General features: G+C 39.4%; 1 protein-coding gene across 1 annotated transcript in view; it reads left to right on the forward strand.

Annotated features, from left to right (window-relative positions):
- CPED1 (cadherin like and PC-esterase domain containing 1) overlaps positions 1-27145 on the forward strand; it is a 156999-nt gene that overhangs the window by 74569 nt on the left and 55285 nt on the right. Inside the window, exons 14-17 of the mRNA XM_082309243.1 lie at positions 1956-2023; positions 2360-2404; positions 4294-4480; positions 7399-7567. Coding sequence (XP_082165369.1) covers positions 1956-2023; positions 2360-2404; positions 4294-4480; positions 7399-7567 — 469 coding nt within the window. The remainder of the gene's footprint in view (positions 1-1955; positions 2024-2359; positions 2405-4293; positions 4481-7398; positions 7568-27145) is intronic.

Here is a 27145-nt window from a genome sequence, read left to right on the forward strand (position 1 = left end):
ACATCATCTGAAGAAATAAAAATCATAACTCTACTGAACACTGAAATACGGTCTTAACATTGACTTTATGACCCATTAAATATTAGACCATCCACAACTAACACATGCATCAGAGGTCCCAAAAGTGACCAGATTTTTTCCATTTTATGTTTTAATCTTATGAAAGATATTATCTATTTCTATACACCCTTCATTGTTTATGTCTCTGATTGCTTACACCATCAGAGCTACATTACTATTGCTGCTGTCATTCCTTTCACTTTTTTGTTTGCTGAATCAGAGAGATTCCTAAAGGACAGGTTCACTGTCAATAGTTCATGATGTACATAGCAGGGGTCTCTCAAAAGGTACAATCACAAGCATGCACCCACCTAGGGTACCTGACATATAGTCATTAGTTTCATTAGAGCTAATTGCAAAGCATGTAGGCAACACGCACATCTGCACTTGATAGCTCCTCCAAGGTACTAAGTAAATAAGGGGCTGCTCATTCAGATGAAGGTCTTGAGTAACAGCATGTGAAGGAAAGGACTGTTCAGAGTCCAGGATCTCAGCTGCTCCCTGCCTGAGGAAGAGCTTCATAACTGCATTGTTCCTCAGTCCTGCCAGCTGCAAGGAGCTTGGACAAAGGAAAACTTCATGGTGCTGATGACTAAAAAGTCCAGTCCTCAGCAGAGATAAATACAGTAATCTGAGTATCTTTCTGTAATGTCATTTCTGAATATTACATTTTGATACCCTGCTGCAATTAGGTAGAGTTATTATATGTCTCAATGTTGTCTGATGATAACCTCAATCTCTTTAGAGAATTGACATGTGCAGGTCATGCAGTTCCTTTGCAAGCTGGAGCCGGTGGTGGCTGCCACACTCCTGAGGTGTCGTCTGGCTAAACAAAAGTCTGGCATTTTATAGTTAAAACATCTTGTTTTCACCTTACAATAAGATTTGGGACTGGACAATGAAAAAAGGAACAGTGGAGAGAAAAAATGTATTTGACAGGTGTTAGCCATTACTTCCTTGACAAGCAGAAAGAGGGGTGCAAAATGACTTATAACTTGGAAAACAAAATTTCTAAGAGTTTGTTAAGTGCCTCCTTTGAATGTGCATGAAATCAGGGCAGTGTCTAGACACTGCAAGCTCAAAACTACATGTTCATGCGCATACAGACACACACAGGTCTGCCAGCTTCTTTCCTTCTATGGAAAACACAGGGAGGAAAGCATGTGAAAGTTTCAAGAAATGCTAATGGACCTCGAAAAAGGTCTTATCAGCCAGAGGTCCAGTACATGGATTGGAGAGAAGCCTACTGCCTTTCTTCTACTATGCTCCCAAAATGCTACATGAAAGAAAAAAAATCTGCAGATTTAGCAATACGGGCACCACTGCCGAATTGTTGCCGTTGACTTGTCTTTTTTCACTAAGGATTTATATATATATACTCTGGACGTTGATCGTGTGATTTGTTTTGAGTTAGCAAACAAATCAAAACACATATATGTTCCATTATATGAATTAATGCTAAATGTCAGTACAGATATTCACCTTGACACAGGCCTTCATTTATATTTAATTCTTTTTGAACAAAGTCTAACTTTAACCTCAAATATATACAAAAAAGAATCATACAAACAGTTAAGAGATATGGTTTGGGTTATTTTATTCTTGGCTATATCCACTTTTCCTTTTCCCAGCAACACAACTAAGTTTTGAAATTTATTTCTGGTTTTCTTTTTTCATGTTATATGCTACCATTTATTATGGAATGTATATTTTCTGTCATGTTCATTCAGGTAATATTGCTAATGCTGGGAACGTGAATCCAGAAGGTTCATCTTTCCATAGAGAATATTAAAATACCATGTGTCCTGGGCTGTCACATAGAAATTTTTGAAAAATGTTCCATGGTTTCTGTTCCTTCCATTCATGTAGAAATATGTCTGCTATTGAATTGACAGGAATTCTTCTCAAGAACATGCGAGTCCTAAGCAGAATGTTCCTTCTTACTTCAGGAAGAATCATGAAGGTAAGGGATCAGAGTAAGGTCTTTTATATATGGTATGTTTTTCCTATTTGTGCTCCTTCTGATGACAACATGTATGATTTAGATTACATTGTTTTGAATTCCAGCTGGAAGGTCTTGGCTTACTACATATAAAAGACCAATTTCTTCCTTATCTGTGTAAGTTGTTCTGCTCAGCCGATGAGCAGTGTTCATGGGCCTAAAGCAAAGATCTCACACTGAAAAGAATAAAAGTACTCTGTATTTTTTATAATTAACACAATGAGAGTTCCTTCTCCTATAGGATTGTGAATCAGGCTTAGAGCAGAAAATTATTAATTTTTTCTGTTTATCTTTCAGCATTGGATGATGCCAGTAAGACTAAAGAAAGACAATGCAGTTACGGTAAGTCAAAGTCTTTCTAGACCACTAAGGGGAAGAAAGAGAGATTACTTTAACAAATTTCTTGGGTTTTCCTGCATAACCTTTCAGTGAATGGAGTGGCTGTGGGCTGTTATGTAAAAAAAAAAAAAGGATTTTTAAGTAGCAAGAATGTTTATGAATCACTCAATAATTGGACTATTATGTTAAATAAGCCTCAAGCACGAAGTTAAACATTGCTATGTGTGCATATTAATGTGAGTATTCCAGCACTCATTGATCCCTTGCAGCACTTCAATAGACTTTTGCCCCTTATTTCCAAGAACTTTAGCATACATTTGTTCTTGTGGAATAACCTTTAAACTTGTATGGATTTTAATCAGCCTTGTATAAGGCCAGTCTTCAGCTCAGTGGTGGAGTTTTAAAGAGCTGCTTAAGACATGAAGAGCTTTTCTAAAATATCTGCTTGTAGGAATATTTAAAGTATATTTAATGATACATAAAGATGTAAAGTATATTTGTCTTTGGTGGGAGCAATGCTTTCTGCTGCCTTCCACATCGACACCTTGTCTGAGGGGTCGCTTTATAAATGTGAAACAATTGCTCTGCAGTGGAAAGGTTTTTCTACCCATTGATCCTCGTTTGCCCTCTGTTACTGATCTCATGGTGCCTCCAGGAACTCCTCTGTGTCAGTCAGAGGCCAGAAATGCTCCTGGGCTGGCTGACTGGCATCGCCATTCCAATTGCTTATTTTATTTTGAAAATACCTCACTTCATTTTATTTTGAAAATTCCCTCTCATTTTTAAGCTAATAGTGAGATAACATTTCTAGGTAAGGCATACAGGATCTGGAGAACTCTTTATACTCATCTGTAGGATTTTTTGAAATACCTTCTGTGTGGCAACTTATAAGCCTCTATTCCCCTACAAATCTAGCCCAAATTCTCCTCTTCCACTCTAACTTCCTTTACATTTTAATCCATGCAAGAGAGTGCTGAAATTGCCCTATTTTGTTTCTCAAGGCAGATATTTTGAGGTAGAAAAGGCCTACAGAGAACTGCTTGCATCTTTTATGACCCTTTTAAGCCATGTTTTAAGCCACAAGATTTTTCAGATATTATAGTAAAAGAGTTTCCTGGATGGAGTATTTTCTAAGTACCCAGTTTTAAACACATACTAGAGAATATATGTGGAAAGAAAGTTTTGAATGTGTAATTATACTGTAAATCTGAATCCAATAGGTTGGATTAAAATATTTGTCATAAGTGGTTTGCCAGCAAATAATTATTCTCATGAGTCATTTGGCAAACACTACAAAATAAAGGATACATTTGTGCAAATAGGATTTGATTGTGGAGATTTCATACACAGGGAAGGAGCTGGAATTTGTTGATTTAGGAATTTTAATAAAACATTCTTCCAGCTGTACTGCAAATGACCCCATGGGTCTAGATATCTCCATGTGACTTGTTCTTATGAACAGTAAGAGTATGTCTAACTTATTTTGATTTTTATTGGCAATTACACATGTACATAAATCCTGTACACAGGCTGGTACCTAAGTAGGCTATGAATTTTGGCCTAACTCTTCTTTAAGTTTCAGTTAACCAACTGGAGACAGGATCTCCCAGACCTAATCCTTGCATTTTCAAAGGCTTACTCAGACTTTGAGTTTTGTGACTCTGACTAGAGTCATTGGGCATTGAATGATTAAAATCCCTCCAGGGTCTAAAAATTTCTCTCAAGTGCCAATACAAACTCCATTAAGACCTTGCAGCAGGATTTTCAGTCTCAGAGTGACCAGGCATTAAAAATCTTGCCACTGTACATGTTATCAATCTGCCAGAAGTTGCATGTTACTTAAAAATGTTCATACATTTCACAGTTTTTTCTTTGATGCCTTCTTGGAACAGATAAAGATACCCTATCTCATATCAGGCAGATCTTCACCAGTCCACAGCTGGACTTGAATCCTCAGTTTAACCCAAAGATAAAAGAATATTATGCAGAAGTCCCATTCGACATGGTGACGGTGAAGATAGGAGCAGAACCCTCTAATTGTCAATGCCAAGTACACCTTGACGAGAAGAAAGGGCCAAGGTATGAGCAACAAAATATGAGTGTAAAAATTAAAGTGTCCTTAACTTTGGAAGCATGTCAGAATATTACAGAATTGTTTTATGTTTCCAAAAGCACAGAATGCCTATAGATTAGTCACAGGAAACTCAGAGGGAGTTCAACACTCAGAAATTTGTATTTATTTGTCAATGTCCTGAAGGCAATGGTAATATGTTCTCAAGCCATAATTAACCCTAGCTTTACAGAGTGCACAGTTGCTAGCGTCTTCCCCAACTTCTCCAGTCACTGACAGCACCAAAGCTGGGTGGAAACAGACCATCATTACACTGCACACAGTAGATTGCAAAGAATTTGAGCTTTCATATCCAGGCTTTGATTTTGCACTGTGGCCTAAGCTACTGCCTTGCTGGGCTTGGTACCTCAGCCAGCAGTCTGCTTACATAGGTCAGAGTAGGGCAGCTGGGCTCGAAAGAAGAAATAAGTTCAAGTTTACTCATTCAGAATGATCCATTTTTGTCAGAATTGTATTATAAGGGATTGTCATAGAATCATAGAGTCATTTAGGTTGGAAAAGACCCTTAAGATCATCGAGTCCAACTGTTAACCTAGCACTGCCACATCCACCACTAAACCATGTCTCTAAGTGCCACATCTTTTAAATACCTCCACATATGGGGACTCAACCACTTCCCTGGGCAGCCTGTTCCAATGCTTGACAACCTTTTCAGTGAAGAAGTTTTTCCTAATGTCCAACCTAAACCTCCCCTGGTGCAACTTGAGGCTATTTCCTCTCATCCTGTCCCTTGTTACTTGGGAAAAGAGACTAACGCCTACTTCACTACAACCTCCTTTCAGGTAGTTGTAGAGAGCAGTAAGGTCTCCCCTCAGCCTCCTCTTCTCCAAACTAAACAACCCCAGCTCCCTCAGCCGCTCCTCATAAGACTTGTGCTCTAGACCCTTCACCAGCTTTGTTGCCCTTCTTTGGACACGCTCCAGCACCTCAATGTCCTTCTTGTAGTCAGGGGCCCAAAACTGAACCCAGTATTTGAGGCGCAGCCTCACCAGTGCCAAGTACAGGGGGACGATCACCTCCCTGGTCCTGCTGGCCACACTATTCCTGATACAAGCCAGGAGGCTATTGGCCTTCTTGGCCACCTTGGCATGCTGCCAGCTTATATTCAGCTGGCTGTCAGCCAACACCCCCAGGTCCTTTTCTGCTGGGCAGCTCTCCAGCCACTCTTCCCCAAGCCTGTAGCATTGCATGGGGTTGTTGTGACCCAAGTGCAGGACCTCATACAGTTGGCCTCAGCCCATGGATCCAGCCTGTCCAGGTCCCTCTGTAGGGCCTTCCTACCCTCCAGCACACCAACACTTCCACCCGACTTGGTGTCATCTGCAGACTTACTGAGGGTGCACTCAATCCCCTCATCCAGATCCTTGGTAAAGACATTAAACAGAACTGGCCCCAGTACTGAGCCCTGGGGAACACCACTTGTGACCGGCTGCCAACTGGATTTAACTCCATTCACCACAACTCTTTGGGTTTGGCCATCCAGCCATTTTTTTACCTAGTGATGAGTATGCCCATCCAAGCCACGAGCAGCCAGTTTCTCCAGGAGAATGCTGTGGGAAACGGTGTCAAAGGCTTTACTAAAGTCTGGGTAGACAACATCTTTCCCTCATCCACTAAATGGCTCATCATGTCATCAGCAAGAGTCCCAGCTTATCTGATCTTTTAGAGAAGTATAAAGCTGAAGGATAGGGGAGAGAGTAAAGTCATCACTAAACATCAGGTTTGAGCACTGACCCACAATCATCCATGATGTTTAATTGCCTCTATGATCATTGGCACAGTTTTGGCTTTCCCAACCAGCTCTCTCACAGACAGCAACATGTGCCAGGGACAATCCCAATATGAATTCTGGGCATGACCTGGTTTTGGATGTTGGGAGGGACAAAAAGTGTTCATTTATCTGGGTCAAGTACCTCAGAACCAGACTACTGGCTTATTTACATACTAGCCATTAGTGGATAAAATGGAGAGCAGGAACGATGATTCGCTTGGGAGGAAGAATCCTTAACTATTAAAGAGCTAGCTTTGCTTCATGGCATGAAGAGTTTATGCAACACACCATCTTTTGACTGAAGCAGATGCTTTAGCCTAGAATGTCTGCTAATAACCAGACAGTCTGTACAGTTGTTACTGATCTAATGCCTAATATGTTTCCTGTATTTTCAATAAGAAATTAGTCTTGATTTATTGTTTCAAAAGAAGCTCCCATAAAATTCTTCCACCCAACTTTTTAGTGTTTTAATGTTAACCACCTTGGCAGTCAGCATGGATACATGTGAAAAACTTAAGAGATTTCTTCCTTGTAAAAGGAAAACAGAATAGCACTATGTCCTTTACACTGAAAAGTAAAAGCCCTTAGATGTGCAGGTTCTATGTCTTTCAGCATTTCTCATTTCCCTGCCAAGGGAAGAAGAGCACAGTCCCGCTTTGCTCATGTCTGTCACTCCGAGCAGTTTGTCTGGGACTCCATTGCATTTGGCTAGTGGACAATTTCAACAGCTAGCTGACACCTCTGATTTTGTTTGTCTCCCTGCTGACTTCACCATGAACTTGGACCTGCCAGGAATTATTGTCCCTACTGGCTTCATTCATAGATTTACTGTCAGAATTGTTGCCACTGCCACTGAAGCTGCTTTCACTAAATTTCACTGTTAGTATTTTGTCTTCCTGAAAGAATTGTAAATTGTTAGAAATCTTATTTTACATTTTTTTTATTTAAAATCATATGTATTTTGTAAGAAAGGGAAAGAAAATGTTAGAAACAGAAGCCTCAAGGAGCAAGTAAAGTTTAGCTGCTATAGATAAAGCAGTGTAAATCTTTGTTTCTTTAGTGTTTATTCCACTTCTTTCCTGTTTTGCCTTGCAGCATTGCTAACTACCCCCTTGGCCTTGGATTGAACAAAGTCATCGTTCTCGTAACAGATGATTCCCAGCCCAGTCCTCAGGTTGTGAGCAGCTACAAAATCACAATTTATCGAGAGGACCGCCCTAGTCTGCCTTTGTTTGATGACTACATGATGTGTGGGTTTGTGCAGGTACTGTCTCTATATTCTTTTGCTGTACAAATTAATAGTGAATTTAACTGGTTTCTGTTCATCCAGTGGTATAAATTAGGGTACATGGGCCAAAGCTGGTGTAGAGTCAGTTTTGGTGAGATTAGAATCTGCCTTCTAAATGCTATAATTGTATGAAATACAGCATTTACACAATGTTTTGGATATAAAAAGTAAGTCAAGTCCAGCGTAAGTACCCGTTACAGTTACCATGTATTTGAGAGCTCCAGGTTAATTAATCCTTACTTTGGTCAGCTAAAACCTTACCCATCAGAGAGCTGTTGTTTGCTTGTGAGAAAACAGTCCTTCTCTATCCCGCAGTGGGTAGACTGCAGTTTTCATAACTGTCTCTCTATGACACTGGAGCCATGGAAATCCTTTTACCAAGAAAGATATTTATGATGATGGTGTGTTTATCAGTGTTCAAGACAAATGCTGCTAGATAATTTATGAATGAAAAATGTTTATTCTAGAAGACCAACACAGTGGAAAAAACTCACTGATGATTCTGAAGGAAGGGATGATTGCTGCTTGCATCACATTTATCCAAATATAAGTTTGGGAATGCAAATATATTACTGCTAACAAATAACAATCCTTAGGAAGCAGTGGGTCTCTTGAATGAAAAAAAGGGTGAGGGTCTGTCCAATATGGCCAAAAAGGGGCTGGAGAAGGGGAGCTCGGGCTGAAGTAGATACAAAATTGGAAGAAAGATAATGAAAGAAAGGAACAGTGAAGCTTTCCGTTAGTGAAACTATGGTGATAAAGATATTCTTCGTAAGATAGAAAACCTGGGATGCAGGCTGGAGCAGAGCTGTTTGGATTCCAAAGTCTGAGGACTAAACATTGGTACTTGATATGGTGGGCAAAGGTAACCCAGTTGATTCAAAGAGGGAAGTGACATGGTAAATCATAATCAAGGGCAGTGCTTTTGTCTGTGGGATTTTAGGCAGATTAAAAGGTTTGGTGGGTTCATTCTAAATATTAGAGCATCCAGGAGGAACATATTTCATCACAATTAATTCTGAAACCAGGAAGCAGGATTTTCAAAACCATAGTGTTGAAACTGTCATCCATGTTCATGTTGAATGTCTAATCATATCTTTATTTATCACCTTCTTTACGAAGATCGTTATATATCAATATATCCTTTTTGTAAAACTTATTTCCCTTCTCCGGATTCTTTCTATGTACTGCAGAAGAGGTTGGGAGACCAGGGTGGGAGAAGGTAGAGCATTTTATGTGATGGGACAGATCAAGAGGGATTTTTCTTTTCTTGTGGAGAAATAAGCACTGGGGCTTAAAACAGGAGCCAAAGAGATTATAAATGTTGATAGCAAATTGTATGTATGTTGACAATAATTATCTCAATCTGCAAATCAGAACTGTCAGGGAAAATGTATGTAGTAGTCATAGCCTACTGACTGCTGATCGGAATACCTGATTGTGGTGCTGTCTGGCCCTCTACCTATTCTTTGTCTCTTCTCTTGCACTTATCTTACAAGTTCAAAAGGTCAAGGACCATCTTCTTGCTCTTCGTAGTGGCTCAGCACTAGATCTAATAGTTGCTGCATTAAAATGAATAAGAATAAAAACATATAATACCTAAGATTTCAGTTCAGGTGTACAGCAATTTGCCTGACACCTTAGGTGTGAATTAGTATGAAAAGGAGAGCAGTGATAGGTTGAGCTGGAGTTATATTACTAGGAGAACACACTGGCTGTGTGTGGAAAGCTGATGTGAGGAAAGCTCCTCTCGTTGCCCAATTTGGGGCATGTATCTGGGTGTAGGAACAGGAATTCAATGTCATACACATCCTCCCACACTAGAGTTTACACTGTTGTTAATGTTTTATGATAGCATTTATGAAACTGAGTATGAATCTTTGAAGCACTGTGAAGGCAAAGAGATCTAGAATGATAAAAATGAAAAGTGTTTTAGAAGTTTATTTTGATTGAGCTCGATTTTCTGCTCATCTGTGAATAACTACTCTCTAATTAATATAATTGCTCAGAGCTAGGGAGGACTCCAGGAGTTTAGAGTAAAAATGAGATGAAAAGCATTCTTGTGGTATCTAATGAGGACTGTGAAGATACAGTATGAGATTCTAAAACATTTTTTTTAGATATGTTAAAGGCAAACTTATCAGAGAGTGCATTTAAAAAACAAATGAAAGCTGGAGCTGGAGATAGAAATGGCATTTTAAAACACTAAAAAGCCTGCATTTTTTCCCCTTTTCCCTATTTGCTAGAACAGAATTTATTGCCTTTTGCTTAGAGTGATGTATTTTATCAATACAAAACTCAGGTCTTAAATAGCATCATTACGTTCTGCTTTTCCTGTCAGAGAACATTATGCGCTCTTGCAGGGCGGGTTAATACACCCTGATCAATGGCATGAATGCTTGTTCTCTTAGTAACAAGACACCTGTTTTAGGAGCAAAAGGATAAATACAGCGTGAACTGATGGAGTCTCCTTTGGACACTTGACTAGGCACAACTGGGATCACACATGGGGAGAGAAAGGTCACTGACAGTGGTGTGGTCTTTCTCACAGAAGGCTTCAGTTAGAATTCTAATCCAGCAACATTTTTTCCTGACTTTCTTTTATGTTTAATCCCATTAGGATATTCAGGTTTCACTGCAAGATGATACTATGAGGAAGGTTACAATAAAAAGACAGAGTACGGGATGTTGTTTCCAGTCTTCTAACAATTCTCATGCAGTTGAATAATCCTGGATTAATTTCAAGGCTATTGAGTTAAGAAGTGTGTGGTTCCAAGCCTTTCAGCCCCTAAAAGGGTAAAAAATATTGTCCTCTCTACTTTTTGATAGCAGCTATAATACCCTCATTAATACCAAATTAGTAGGGGATGAACTGTGGCATCACCATAGCACCTTCAGCAGCTTTGGTCGCATTTCTTTGTGCGTTCTACATTCTGACAGTATTGCGTGGACTGCAAATGGAGAGGTTATTATTGGTTTGTGCTTTAACTTAATTTTGTGCAATTGTTGGCAATATTCAAATTAAGTGTCCTTGAGAGAAGTGGTGCCATTTCATTATCACCTGTGAAGCTGTGATACCAAGACAGGGAGAACATAAAGCAAGCAGCAAAAACCAGTGAGCTCTTAAGACAGGGACATCATAATTATCCTGAAGTGAAAGATCCCAGACTACATACACACTGCCATAAAGGACAAAATATTTTATTCATTCTTGCACCTCCCATTATCTTTAAAATGCAAGCAGATTTATCTATGCCTCACTTGAAATATGTGGATGCTACCTCTTTCATTGTTAATCTTTGCCTAGTTGCAATCATGGAAAGTAACTGGTGATGTGCTTAGGGAACTTTGTTTGACGCTGCGAACTTTTGTACCTGTAGTGTCCTGCTGGCACATTTTGGGTTTTTGTGGGGTTTTTTTTGTATTTTAGTAATACAGTTATTTATTTGGTTTTGCATTTGCATTGTAAGTAATGGATAGCTAATATTATATTTTATAGCCATAGTGTGTATCATTCGCTTTGTCTGTGCATTCACACAAAATGTGAAAAAGTACTTTCCAGAATCAGTGCAGTGCAGTGGGCTGATGCTCTGGCTGTCCTACAGCTTTCTCGGGTCTGAGAGAATGGACTTACAGGAGAACAGCTTTAAAAACTTTCCTAATCTTCATAGAACACCTTCTTCTTAAGTACTATTATCTCTTATATTTTTATAAACCCTTTTATTGTATTCATCTCCTAGAGTCCAGATAGCATAAGAAGTCCAACAGATTTGATAATGAGATACTGGTATAGCATTGCTGACTGTGTAACACCAAACGGCTGCAATGCAGCTGGCAACAAGACGCTAGCAACAAGATGTTGACTTCTCTTTCTGCCTACTAAACTTCCATTGATGAAAAAGCAATTAAGATCTAGGCCTAATATAATAACTACATTTAACTTTACTATAGTCTTTGAGGGGTAGAGATGAGAAAACCCTTTAGAAAGGAATAAGCCTTTAAAAAAAAAAAAATCTTTTTTTGTTATGTAAGATATGAGAATACTTATTCTTTTTTCAGCTCAAGTTATAAATTTCTCAAGGAAAATAAAATGGGTTTACTTCATTTTAAACTGTGTACTATTACATTTACAATGCCTTTCATACCAGACAGTACAATTAAAAACTGTCAATTATAGAAACATGAATTAACACTTTGCCTAGTGTTTTCATGCAAAGATTTCAAAGAACCTTGCAAATATTAAATAATGTCCATAAAATAAAAAGAAAAAATAAAAAGCTTAGGAGAGAAACAAAGAGCTTGTCTTGCAGTAGGACAGGCTTGAAGTACTTTAGTCTCTTCTGTATTTCCCATTAGCTGCATTAGGTCTAGTGTGACCCCCATTGCAAACCACCCATCTCTTCTGTCCTTAGGACATGGCGGATGCCATGTGCAGACTCTTAGGTTTTACAGTGCTTGTTGTAGCAGCAGCTAACCTTCTTGGCAGTTCTGGGTTTGAGTGTCTCGCTTGAAAACACACAAAGTGCATCTCTGGAACTCAATATACAACCTAATTATATCAGCAACCAGACTGTGTCTTATTTGCAAAGTTAGCTTACTTCCCTTTCAGGGAATAAAAGAATATCCATTATAGGAGCAATCATGCATTGCATTCTTTAGTCTTCTCAGATCTAGAGCTGGTGAGAATTTTTTTCAGTGGTTTTGAATTTTTCAGGAAACAACAAAAAATGCCCCAAACTTAAAAAAAAAAAATAGTTTGAGTCCATTTTTTTTTTCTTCTTCTGTTTTTCTAAAGCTTTCTCATTATGGAAAAAAAAATATAAAGAAAAGCATATGCTTTCTTCAAAAGAAGATGTTTTGATTCAAAGATGGTTATTTGATTAAAAGAGATTAAAATTTGAAATTTATATTGTCATAACTGTTAAGTTAGAGATTTTAGCTATTATGCAGTCCAGAATGCTAACTCTGTTTTCAAGGAGGGAGTGGCTGGGACAAGCAAAAAGCCCACTCATTATTAGATCTGAAATACTCGAGCCTATACTGTAAATTTTGTTCAGAAACACTGGTGAGAGCGTAGTATGACAGTCATTTTTTCCAGGAGCAATGCCAACTTAAGCATCCCTTTCCCTGCCTGCAGCTACTCATGAACCAGATGGGAGAACTATTTTTTTTTTAAATGGACTAGTTTCTGGGATAAGGTTCCCAATCTCTCTATGTGAACACAAGGGAAGGGGTAGGTGCACGGGCAGGAATGAGTAGCTGGGCACAGAAGAGTGGTAGTGGGTGCTGCTTAAGGCAGCTTTTGCTTTCTTCGTGAAAGAAATCCACATCGAGATTGAGTTTAAAGCTCTTGTGAGTGTATAGTTATAGCTGTGCAGAAAAAACAGAGACCTGGTTTTAAATGAGCAGGAGCTTCATGTTCAGAAATTGTAGAAGTGATTTAAATAAAGCACAACTTATTTTGTTTTTTGTGTGCCTGCAGCCCACTCACCAGGAAAGACAAAGCAGTGTTCACATAACCTTGAGGAGCAAATATGTAGCAAACTGAATACATTATTAAATTGGAGGCATTTCAGATGAAAGTCACAAAATTATCAGAGCACTAGTACAGAGAAATTGCCATAAAAAGAAAGGTGAGGGCTTACATCTTCAACTGCTGTATGTCAACATGGTTCAATTAATTTCAGGGGAGCAATTCCAAATTACACTGCTAGAGTACCTGTCCTGACAGAAACATATGGCTAAATTTTCTTCCATTATATATGCCAGGCAGTGTTAGTGAGTGAATTCACTTGCATAAAACTGCTGAAATTGTTAGTAATTTTCCTAAATATTCATGGTCAAACAACAGCTCAGGAAAACCTAAAAACTATTTGAAGGCATTTTAAAGTATTTAAAAATCAAGGGACATATAATCACCATTCATTATAAGTATAAAGTGAACAAGCACCTAAATCTAAAAACACAACCTGGTGCTTCTAAAAAGTATATTTATGAAGATATAGAAGGTAGAGGTGTAAATAATAAATACAGTGAGCTAATTTGCAAGTAGAGAGTTAATTTCTGTGTGTATCTCAGAACAAAATGTTTTGTCAAGTCAGCATATTCTATCTTTGTCAACATCTATACCATTGGGGAAAGAAGGCTTGCCACGTTTTCTTAATTATAACAAGGACTTTTGTGATGATTTAAAGCATTGCTTTGTAGATGAGTTAGAGGAACAATTAACTGTTGTGGTGGATCTTCTTTATATTTATGCTGTTCTGTACTAAATTCCTTTTGGATCTCAGCATCAGAGATGTAGCTGTTAGGCTGGTATCTTGGTCAGTGGCCAGTATGTGCTGCTTTAAGGAAAGGTCTCAAAAGCTCAACAGAGCATAGATCTGTACTTTGGGGGAATTAATGTAATTCTCTGGGTTTTCTCTAGAAATAAAAAAAACACTTGCTTCTTTCACCTACACAGTTGACTTCATACATACTCTGTACTGTCATCTGGTAATCACGGATTCCCATAATCACTGTTCACTGTCAGAGATCTGCTGGACTCTGAACAGGCCATGGAGAGAAAATGGGCATAACTAGGGCATTAGGCAGGAAAAACCAGCAAAAGAATGAGTTTGGCTGTGCTTCTACTCAGGCATCTCTCTCTAAGCATGGAATGAAAATTTACTTTACAGTTTCACCCTGTATCTCCAGTAGCTTGTGCCTGACTAGGACCATCATCATACTTTCCAGCATTTTGGGGATGTCACATTAGAGAGCCCAGACTTTGAGGCCTAAGTCCATGTTGGGTCCAGCTGCCTGGAGAAAAGCATATAGTCTTCCAGTTTACCACATTTTGCTTGCACTCCTATTTTTGTATTATTTGTGCTTAGTCTTCTCTATATAGCTAAGTTTCCTGTTTGACATGTGATGCAAGATTAATACCAGATACCCTCCAGGAAACGTCTCCAGAAGTATCAGGCAGAGACTGAAGAGAGCGGATGTTTCCATGCAGCAGCTACATTTGTCATTATTACGATGCATTGTACACGGGAAATGGTGTGTTACACAGACCACTGACGGATAACTTGCCACCAGTGCTTTGAGACAATCCATGTGAATGCTGATTCAGTGATTCAACAATTTTAAGCCAATAATGACCCAGATGACACCAATGAACTCATTTTGTTTATGATCATTAGCCAGAGGAAGTATCAGGTTGCTACAATAACTAGCCCCTGAAGAGAGAGAATTTTTTAGGCAGCCTTCAGCCTTCGTTTTTCCTATGCTCTCTTTCCTTGGGCAGCACTCCTGTAGTTAAGAACTTCTTAAATCAGAAATGATATCACTCTTCATCACCACTGAATTTATTGACACCAGCTAGTGTTGTTTGTAGCACCTCCTACCCTAGCAACAGAAAATTTAATGTCTGCTCTCCTTCCTTTCTCTCTTCTGTATGTTTGCAGTTTAGCACGGTCTTACTAGGAACATCCCACCATCCTAGACACTCAGTTAAGTGACTCCTGACTTGAACAGTTATTTTGCTATTATGCTGCCTTGGAAAAATGTCATTGGTGTATCATTATGTGAGGAACAAAACCATAGAAGATAAACCTCAACGACCTGGAGCAATTCCATTCTCTTGTGTATTCAGGCTGTTCTCCCCCTTCATACAATTACTGATGTCATCCCACGGGCATGCATGCTGTATTAAAGATACAGAAGATGAAGATCTGCCCAGGAACCAGCCAAGCAGAAACTCATACTTGCATGACTACAAATGTTAGGGAGTCAAATTATGACCCGTATGATTGCAACTGATGAATAAGATCCCACTGGTGCTGGTGGGGTGTATGATTGGATGTTTCAGCCTGACAGATGCCTTGCAATGCCTGCTCCCTAGGGTGCTGCAGGATGGGGAGATGCTGAGACAGATACAGTGCTGTGGATGCAGATTCTGTAGACACCGTGCTATCTCTGAGCCCATCAAGGACTGTTAGTACAGACTAGACTAGACCCAGGTTTTTCTGATTCCTTGCCTTTAACCACAGGATTGAAATGTCTTTTTAAATAATAGCAGTGAACTATTGTGGGTGGCTGTGAAGGGAGACAGACAACAGTAAATGTTGGGTAGGAAATTCAGCTCCTGGGAGAACACTGATCTCTGGAAAAGCTTATCATCAGAAAAGCTGTTTTATATAATTCTTGTTAGCTATGGGGTTTTTGTTTGCGCTAAGTTATCAGGCAATCATCCCACATATTTAGAATAGATTTTCGCTTACGCTTCTTTTTTGCTCTTATTTTGGATTATTTCAATATAATACAGGCCCAGTAACACCACTGGAATCAATTACATTTTTCTGGAGAACTGGTAGCAGTAACTTCTGCAGAAGACTCCACGTATCGCAGACTTTTTTGTGGTTTTTCTTTTTTCCTCTCCCTGCCCTCCACAGTGATTCCTCCATGTGTCTCTGCATTGTGGCCCAGTTTGGGCAGGATAGATAGAGCTTGATGGACTGACGTTTAGAGCCCTTTAGGGAAAAGAAGGAGCCACGTGCTGGAATCGCCTCAGCCTGAGGCCAGCCTAGAGGCTGAGTGCTTGAGGGGGCCCTGACCCAGCCTGACTAACTGCAGAAAGGTGGCTTCCTTCTGGCTGCCCCTGCCTACAGGGGGGCACTGCGGGAGCCACACCCTGGGCAGGCAGAGGCAGCTCCTAGCACTCAGCCCTGAGCCAGGTGCTCTTGAGACGTACCTTGGGTACTGTACTCATGATATCACCTTGTGAAGGCACCTGAGGTCTCTGAAGAGGAACAGATGATGTACTTGGGGAGTCTCAGTCACCCTTTAACAGCTGTTGTTTTTCCTTGATTCCACAGGGAAGCAAGCTTAGGCCATCTCAATCACCTTGATGGGCCAAGCTCTTGCTTTTCAGGCTTTGCATTGCCTACATTAACTGTGTTAAATTAGGGAGTCAGACTGCAGCTCACAATGTTTCTATGCTTCTCTTTCTAACTGTGGAATATCAGGATATAAGAATTAACTCCCCAGTAAAGTGTGAAGTCTTACAAGTCGTTGGATGAGCCATGTCAGCATGAGACCTGCAAGGTATGAGTTAAACAGGTCTCCTTTATGAGCTCCAGGAAGTGCAATGACACATTTAAAAGTACAATAATAGGAGGGGGTGGGGAGGAAGAAAAGGTCATCCAAAGTTTCTGACGCCTCGCTGAAATATTTAGCTTATGTTTTGCGTAAATATCTGTGTCAGTGTTTGCATTCTGTGAATGATGTACCTGATTCATGGAGAGAAAGTTCATTAATTAGAAATAACTTGCACTGTATGACAGCACACAAAGTGTTACAACCACGATCAGACTGCCGGTTTATACATCACAGACAAATCAGCACATGCATGTGGGCAAATATTTGCAAAATAAATGTTGCGCATGCATCTTTGTTTTTATAAGTGGTCATTGCAGTTTGTACTGGAGTAAAAGTTACTGTTATTAGGTTAAACTTCAGTAGCTTTGTGTGACACACCAGGGCTCTGTGGTGCCTCAGTTACATTTTTTTGTGAATGGTGGCATTTGTTAAATTGCTGATGTGACAGTAGAGTGCTGTGGAGCTACTTGTGCTGGCTGTGAACAAGCTGGTGCAAGTACAGGGAACAAACAAGGTGCCACTGCTGCATGGCATGCAGGCCAGTCCAGCTCCATGTTAATGTGGTGCCACAGTTTCTGGTACCTGAGCTTAATCTGTCTGCAAGACTTTCTGTCATGCTTATAGACATATCATGAGGGGTGCATGATAAAACTGTCTAGAGCCAAGTTTAGGGCACACAAAAGTTGCATGTTGCTTAGTGCACAGTTGTGCTAGTACACCTCAGCTCTTCCAGTTCTGAGACTCTCCAAGCAGACTGTCATTTTGATTTAGTAACAACTTCTGTACCCATTTTTGTGATGTGTATAATAGTAAAAGAAGAGAAAAATATCCTTAATCCAAGCCCTTTGAATGGGGAAAAGACTCCCATTGACTTCAATGTACTTTGGATCTGACTTATGTTGTTAGCATGTGGGGTCAAAAAACGAGTCTGCAGAAAAGAAAGTATGCCTACTATCGTATCTGCAGAAATAATAGCTGTGCTTTGATCATCTCAGCTTTTGATGCTAGTGGAAATTATTTGTGACATTTTGCCGTTAGAAAGCTGTAATGTGAAGTAGAGGGTATAGGTTGTTATGAAGATGATACAAGGGGAAGACTAATGAGTCATAGTAATGACTCCATAACTCTTCATAGTAATTTGTCTGGTCTTTTAATGATAATCTTATAATTCTGATTTGGTAAAATAAAAGCAAAAAGGGTAGTTCTGCAAGTCAGCCATATGGTACAATAGAACAATGGAGATTGAAGTGATTTATTGCTGCACTGCATAAAGGCTATCACCTCTTCCGGCTGTATGCTCACAATGCACATTTGAAATTCAGATCGTTTTCCCTGTGCATTATGTTGGTAAAGAGGATGTGACATGGCTGAAATCCTGCTGTGGGTTTCACGGTCTGGCATAGAAGTTTGACCATTTTTGTTCTCATTGAAAGAGCCAAGGATGCTGTGGAACCAAGAGTGGGTAACTTAGGCTACCACACGAAAGCCAGGAAATGGGACAATCCCACGTCTCAGTGAATACTTGAAACAAACCTGAGACCTGAAGGTTTATCACAATACGGGGCAGTTCTTGCATTCTGGACCTGTCCCAGATAAAGTGGAAAATTTGGTGACCCTTGTTTAGAAGCTTAAGAAATGGCATGCTTCGTGGACTGGAAAATTATAGAAGTATTTAGCCTAATTCATGTCTCTCTCTAACATGAGTCAGAAGTACGTGTACCTAGGTCAAAGAGCCATAGATGTTTCATAGTTCCATTTACAAAAACTTGTGGAAAGTCAGAATCCAACTTCCTTTCTCAAAGTTCAAGAGGCAAATAAGGAAATCAATGTTCTTGATTATTTTACTTTGTTCCTCAGTCGTTTCTTCTTGTAGGACATTGTTAATTGAGATCCAAAATAGAAAGTTGTTTAATTTCTTAGCTGCTTAGTCAGATTCTTTTCTGTATAGAGTTACAAATATATGAAACAGTTTTTACTGTTTTAAAGAGTGCTGGTATTGGCCTATGTTGTGCCTAAGTAAGACAGGGGAAGCTTATTGCGTGGCTAATCATAGTTTAATTGGTCTGGTTTTGTGTTTATTTAACAACGTGATAAAGAGCAGTAAAATGAATCATTGAGAAGTGTTTACGATGCAAGATGAGCCTAATAGCAGAAGGACAAGGTCCTGCCAAAGTCAGGAAGTCAGTCCTCCACTGCTCTTGTTCCCTTTGGAATCAAGGTAGATATAAAACACAACCACCAATACAAGAAAAAAGGAGACTCATATTTGATACACTTCACTTTGTAAGTATCTTCACTGAGAAAATCAGGTTCACAGTACATATCCATTGCTATTTCTGTAGCTGTAAAATTGTTCATACCCTACAGAGAACTGTTATTCTCTTTACCTATCCCTCTACAGTTTGTGTTTCAAAGCTGAAATCCAGGGCATTCACTATTGACAGTTCAATTACTGTATGCTTTTTGGTTCACCTCATACACTGCTCTCAAATTCATCAGAAAATGTGAAATAGCCTGTTGAATTTTCCCCTTGATGATACCACAATAGATGTGAAAGAAGAGCCTTCAGCATGAGGTTTCCTAAGTGTTAACAGATCATGAAAATTGGCAACAACTGTTGTGCCGAGTATCATAATCTGCAAGAGGAGGGCCAGCAATTCCACACTGATGAGAAGAGAGCACTTGGTGTTTGAGCTGTGGTCACATTTGCCTTTCAAGTCATTTGGGCTTCCATAACACACTTTGTGGGAGAAGAAAGCTAATGCAGCTGCCTTTGCTAATCAGTCAGTATGACCCAGCCCCTCAGGGAGGCAGGCAAAGGCAGATACGTACTGAGACACACAATCCTTGCTGATTAACAGTGAAAGCTGGTAAAGTTACCCTCTAAGCCTGTCTGGCCCATCAGCTCCAGAAATGTAATTTAGATGATTATCTACACGCCCATTAAACTTTGTGACCCATCGCTAGTCTGTTTGAAGTTTGCCTGCTTAAACTTGCTAATAGGAAGAATAGAAGGATTAACTCAGAGGTCGTGAAATAAGAGAGCAGCAAAGAAGATGACAAAAGAGCAGAGGAAAACTTCCTACTGCATGTATTTGGTAAGGAGAAAGAACTACAGTACCACGATCATCTCAGCAGATACTGTTACTTTATGGAGCAAGCGAGCCATCTGGAATTCAGGCCATTTAATACTTTTTTTGTGTGTGCTTTCAACCTATTTTGTTTAGCTGCACAGATAAAATGTGCTACCTGTGTGATAAATGTTGTCAAGTTAGGTGTTTACAGAACATAATGCAACATATCATAAAAGAGCATGAAACCACTGATGTATGATAAGTGTTTCTAATTTTGCTCAAGGTTACAGTGTGTAGATATAAACAAGGAAGCACTTAATTTAAATCAGTCACATCAGAGTAGTCGTAGTCAGGTCAGAATCAAGGCCAGCCTTGTTCCCTTTAGGCTAAGAACCTCCAGCCATTACAGGTGCCTGTGAACTTAATGATAATCAATGAAAAGCTTACCCAGTGAATCTGTTTTTTAATTAGTCAAATTGAAATAGATATAAACTTTTATAATAATCTGCATAAATTAGTCACAGGATGTTGCAATAAAAATGCTGACTGGTTAAAACTAAATTTGTAGAGGAAAAAGTAGGATTCATTGCAGAAAACAGAATGGAATACATCAGTACCTCACTAAGGGTGTCCTGGGGGACTGACTAGTTACTGGAAGAAAATGAGCTTGAACTTTAAATGGAGTCTGAAGGTCATTTACTTACTTTTGCATATACTACCACCCTTGGAATGAATCCTTGCCCTTTTGCTAAAGACACAGTCAACCTACTTGCTGAAAAACATTGATTGGGGACATATTTCACTGTATTTCAAAGAAGACAAAACCATTTCACTACTGCTATGTCTGGATCCCTAGGTTTTACAGTATGAGATCTCTTTGTAAAGAATTATTGGGGTCTACTTTGCAATACTTTTGGTACTTTTATTTATTTAAGTGATTTTTGTTGATATGATTAAATATAGTTCTGTTTCTCATTTTATTATGTTGAATCAAGCATCTTTTCCAGCTGGAGTCTCTATACATCTCAGAATCCTTTCATTTACATGCACAACACTGTATGAGAGAGACACCAATATGCTAGTTGGGACAAAATAGCACAGTATTCAGTGCTGGGGCAATTCATTTTAGAACTTGAGACTTTTCTTTTTTTCAGTGTTCTTAGTAACTTTTTTTGTGGCTGACACTGGAAACTCAGATATTTGCTGCTCTGAAGCTGATGCCTGTACTTTGTAATAAAATGCATCAATTTTAAAATTCCACTGTAAGCATCACACTGAAACTGCCTTGCACCTTAATCTGGTTAAAAGTATTCAACATTAGTGTCAACCACAGTTGGGATCTTCAGTCTGAAACTTTTAGCCTTCATGTGTTGACCACACTGGCAGTGGTTCTCACCTTTAAAAATATATTTTCCCAAAAGTTTTAGAAAGGAAACAAACTTCTATTGCTGATCCTGAGTCTTCCATTGAGTGGCATGTGCTCAGCTGCTTGCAACCAGACTGCTTCAGAGGACAGAAGTTATTCATAAATCTCATTCCATCAGTGTTGTCTGAAAAATAAAGTAGATGCCAATATCTGCTGGGAAGCCTTTTAGAAGACAGATCAAAGGCTTCTGTAGTTTATTTAAGAAGGACCAGTTGTGAGTGGCTTAATGTCTGAGTGTGGCATGAAAAGTAAAACAGCCATGACAATGAGCCACCATACAGAAAACTCCTCCAGGCTTCAGTAAAGAATTTGAGTAATATGGGGTACAGGTGGGCTGATGTCTCACCCTGTCATTCTGTTATTCCTTTGCCTCTAAATGAGCATTTCCCCCTCTGCCTAACCCTCTGAAAAAGGGGAAAAATTCTTCTCAAAGATTGCAGAATAGAGCCTTCTTCACTTACACACAGTGAAGTGCCTGCTGAAGATACGTTGTCTTCTCTAGGTCATTTGGTTTAAAGGGTCTGTAAATCTGTGTAATTCATTTAACCTGTGGCCAGTGTTCTGGCTAGCATTTTTACTTCAAGAGTTTCTCAAAATGGATCACATCCTTTGGTATATGAGAAACTGGCTTATTTTTCATTAGAATTATCTGTTTTATTTATGCCTACGCCTCCTATGTCCTGCAGGATGCCTTGCTTGGAGACAGCTGCAACATCCCTCAATTCTTACCAGTGATAGGTTGGAATAGAAATAATTCCTGTGCTTTCCTATGGAACCATCACTCTTATGTTTTAGGGATTTCTTTTCTATTCATTTTCATCCCATTACTTTCTTCTTCCTTCAGACATTCCCCATGTGACTATGTTTTCCACATGGATGGCAAGTACAACAGCAAAAAAAAAAAAAAATCTTAGAAGAAAGATTTAACTCCCAAAAGGAGTTAAAATTTTAAAGAAGTGGCTACCCTGGTATCTCAAGGTGGGCCCTACTCCTTAGTCAGCTCTCTGTTTATTGATCTCAGTGGCATACAAAGGCACAAGCCCTTTCCTGGACATATCATGTTCTGCTGGGAGAAGGGTTTAGGACTGCTTCCAGTCACTCAGACCTCTTAGCCTGAATTCCTCCAAGGAAAGGAAATGCTTCAGCAGGGAAGTTCCCAACTATTGCTTCTTTAGCAATGAAATCACTTTAGAAAAAGATCAAGGAACCTACTAGGAACTGCCATGTGAAAAGGATCCAAAGAGAAAGGGAACAGGGATCAATTGCTTCGATATTCACTTCTTGTCACATCAGAAACTTAGAATCACATCTCACCCCAAGCTGCTGATCCCAAAGAGACTGGAACTGTGTATAGTTGCCAGTTCTGTGTAAGTGCTTAGTACGCTGAATGTCATTTTTACACCTTAATGCACCCAAGTGGCACTAGATACCTGTGTTTCAGCACCTGTACCAAACCCTGAATGTTTTTGTCTGGTCACCTGGTAGGTTAAAGTAATTCCAATGCCCTGTTGTTGCTCTGTGAATTTCTTCTATGAAGAAACAACTCAAACCCTACTGATACTCCTGATATCTGTCTCCATTCTGCTATACCTTTCCTGGTCCAACAACCTAGTGTTTTTCATGGTATTAAGCTACAGATGAAAATGAAAAAAAAAGGGATTCGAAAAAAATTGCTTGAGGATTTATCTTCTTTTAATTAAAATAAAAACATTCCTAAGTAAAATTATTATGTAGCTTGCCATAATAGCATTATCAAGAGATGCAATGCTTGACAGAAAGGTTGCACAATTTTTGTTTAGTGGTTGCTGCTGCTTTTTTTTTTTTTTTTTTTGAGACAGATGTTTGACACTTCGGAATTTTATTGTGAAAGAGGGTGGATGTGATGGAAATTGGTTATGATGTTACCAAAAATCTCTAAGAGCTGCCAAGTAAATTCTAGGCAAAAGGGAATGCTAACAGAATGCAGGAACTGAACAACAATACGGTGACAGCAAAAAGACACAGAAAATACTTGAGGAGAGCACTAATCCCCATGGCTTGATGGGGTTTCAGAGGGAAAACATGAAGATTTAGTGCATTTTTCTGCAAAGGGGTATGCACACTTAACTTCACACACTGTGGACATTTCCACTGAAGTCAGTGGGATAAGTTGTTCTGAATAATACCATATGTCTCCATCTTTGCAGGCCCGAAGTCTTAAGCAGAATTTATTATGACTGGGATGTGTATAATTGTATCCATGTTCACATTGGTCCAGTGCTAAAACAGGACAGTCAGTACTTATTTATTCCTAAACCAGAAACATATTTGTAGTCCCTATCAGTGCTCATGACTTTTGTCTTCTAATTCTTTTTGGTCTTTTTCATGATGACATGCTTTGATATTTATGAAAAATGACTCTGTTCTTTAGATAGGAAAAAATAAGTGCCTATTTCAATTTTATGTGAATTATTACATTAGTAATTCAGAGAAGCAGATTCATTGATTACACAGAGCTGTTGATAAATATCAAGGAGTTGCTTATACATATATGGGGCCTGAATCCTCTCTTCTGAACTAGTTTTACACTGGGATTTCTTGAAGTCTTTACAAATTGATGGAACATAATTATCTGCTGGAATAATCAGAACTAACAAAGAAAGAACATGTCCTCTTATTCTTTCTTTCTTTTTGTCTTTCTGTCTTTCTTTCTGTCTATATGTCCATCAGTAACCTTTCGTCGCTTTGTTTGGGCAAATGTTTGTGGAAAATATCTGTTAGGTCCACCACTGATGTCCCTTTCGCAATGAAAAAAATGCTAGTCTTCATTGGCTGGTAAAGTAATAAAGTTTGAGCAAATGTTTTGGGGAAAAACAGATGAAAGACATGTAATTTCAGACACTACCTCTAGTGGATTTACATTGTGTGTGTCCTCAATTCCCACCAGGCCAGAGTCTTGGTAAGTAGGACAAATAATCAAAGGACAGAGAGAAAATTGAATTTGTATGTGTTGTGCTAGAGTGACTGAGCTTTTATCTTGTAAGCATCATACTTGGGTAACTATTCAGACCTCAGGTTGTGAGTATCTTTTCCACTCATTTCATAGAATCATAGAATGGTTTGGGTTGGAAGGGACCTTAAAGATCATCTAGTTCCAACCCCCCTACCATGGGCAGGGACACCTTCCACTAGACCAGGTTGCTCAAAGTCCCATCCAACCTGGCCTTGAACACTTCCAGGGATGGGGCATCCACAGCTCCTCTGGGCAACCTGTTCCACTGCCTCACCACCCTCACAGTGAAGAATTTCTTCCTTATATCTTGTCTAAATCTACCCTCTTTCTATTCAAAGGCATTACCCCTTGTCCTGTCACTACATGCCTTTGAAAAAGTCCCTCTCCAGCTTTCTTGTTGACCCCTTTCAGGTACTGGAAGGCTCCTATAAGGTCTCCCCAGAACCTTCTCTTCTCCTGGCTGAACAACCCCAACTCTCTCAGCCTGTCTTCATAGGAGAGGTGCTCCAGCCCTCTGATCATCTTTGTGGCCCTCCGCTGGACTTGCTCCAACAGGTCCATGTCCTTCTTACGTTGGAGGCCCCAGAGCTGAACAGAGTAACAAAGTACTCAACTAGCTATAGGTAGCTTGCATGTACTTTTAAAATTTCTCCCTAAAATATTTTACCAGCAGTATTAAATCAAATGCTTTCAAGTATTCTGTAGCTGGTTTACTCAAGACAAAAAAGTATATTCAACGAAAGCTTTTCCTGATCAAGTGATAATTGAAGCATTTTTTATTTTTAATTGTAAAATGCCTTAAAATATTACATGGTGCACATTATGTATTTTGGCAAATATGATTTTATGTTCTTCCTTTCCTAAGTTCATTGGTCAACACAGCTTTCGTTTGTCAGCTCATATTCATACTCATTTTTGTTATCAAATTCATACTCATTTTTGTTATCAAATCAACCATTCCTCTCAGTGTTCCTTTTTGCTTGCAATTAAATACTTTAAGTTTTCCCTCTGCCAAACCTTTGTATTCTTTGCACTGCAGGGGTTGACAAGCCTAACCTAGGAGTAAACACAACACCTGGAATCCTCTAGCTGATTGTGCAATGAGAGCAGAGGCTAAACTGAGGTCTTCATGAGGATCTGGAAATCGCATAATAGAATTTGAGAAAAAACATGCAGCAATAATTCTATATTTGTAGTTGATCTTAGGAAAACATCAAAAAAGTGCAGATACACAATGCAGGACTGTCTTTTAATCTTCTCATTATATTAGGACATTAATTTTCCGTTCTTTAAAGGATGTGGAACGACTTAGCAGAGGGGTTTTTTTAAGCTAAAATTCAAATCTTGCGGCTGAAAACTTGAAATCTAAATAAAAGATATAGGCAGGGCCAGTCATGAGCAGAGTCCCTGCCTATGGATGTACAAGATAGGTCTCTGCAGTATGCATACTGTATACCACTAAACAAATGGCAAGAACATATGACTGAAGAATTTATTTGTGTTTCAGTAACCTTGAGATCAAAATACTCTAGATGGGTTACAGTGACCAAAGGAAAGTACTACAGTTGTCTCTACAAGCAGCAAATTCACTGAACAGAAAAGCCATGTGAGAACAACATCTACAGCAGTAGATCTCAGTCCCTGGCAGGTGCACTTACACTGGTATTTCAGTATTTTATTACTGGTATTCAAAGCTTCTTGTCTGTGATAACCTCTGCACTCCCTATTCATTTGTGCATTCACTCTTCCACTGTAATATTTTGACTGCTACAGAGGGTTGGAGAAACGAAAGCTCATGTTTGGAGCAAAACTAACAAAATCAAATCAATAACAGTACAAAATTATGGTACTTTGTTTCTCCTGTCTGAAGTTTTATAGGACTTAAATTTTCTTCTCTCTTTCTGCCTCCTTTTTCCTTTCAACTTTCTCACTTTTCTTATTTTCTTTGAGAATTCTGCTGTATCTTGTTAGGAGGATATAAACTGGTTGAGGGAATGAGGTTGTGATTTGCTCTGAATGAGCTGATGCTCCCAGTCATCCACCTCCCCTTAGGGAGCAAGTACAACATTTGTCAGCTCAGTCACTGGGCAAGTTCACTCAGAGCTTTCACCCTCACGAGCCTTCCAGTTCCTGAGTTGTAAGAGGACAGTAGGTGTCAGAAAAACTTTCAAACTTGCAAATAAATTGGGTATGGCCCAAGCAGAACTGGAAGATGAGTACAAAAGAATGTAAGGGCATCTACGTCAGGTGGTGAAGCTCAGAATAGAGTGAACACCTGTGCTGATGTCCTTTTTCCCTGGTTGCAAACAGGGTTACTGCACTCTTAAATATTGCACCAGATCACTGAGCACTCTAGGGACTGTTGGTGAACTGCGTACCAAGGACTTTGAGAGCTGGGATGTAAGGACATGGTCTGTGAATCCCTGGCTGGGCAGATACATTAGTTGTCCAGTCTGCTGGATGGTGAAGAAAGTACTTGGACAGAGGGAGCCATTCTGCTTCCTTGCACCTGAGCCCAGGGAGGACTTATCCACAGTTTGTTTGTCAGGGTGCGAAGACTTGGTGTTTTGGCCCAGGCCCACTGTCTCCTGATAAAGATAGAGAAAATGCACCGTAAGCTTTTAGAAATAGGCAATTCCCAGTAATGCTTACTCTCATATATAGAGAGAGCAGCTGGTGTTATAAGGCAATGCTACCCCTGCAAAAAACCTTTAAGAGGAAAATGTAAGAGACACCCATATTAAAGGCAGCAGCTAAACAGTAAGCAAAGCATTGTAGATCACAGTGGGAGAAACTTGCATTATATATTATTAGCGGTTCTTAACTTGCAGTAGGCAGGATAAAATGCCCTGATTTGTTTGTTTGGAAAGAGTTTGTGTTGAGCGATGAGAGGGTGCTTGGCTCACAGAACCCCAACCCTC

This window comes from Platalea leucorodia (genome assembly GCF_965183815.1).
Source record: "Platalea leucorodia genome assembly, chromosome: 4".
Classification (NCBI taxonomy): domain Eukaryota; kingdom Metazoa; phylum Chordata; class Aves; order Pelecaniformes; family Threskiornithidae; genus Platalea; species Platalea leucorodia.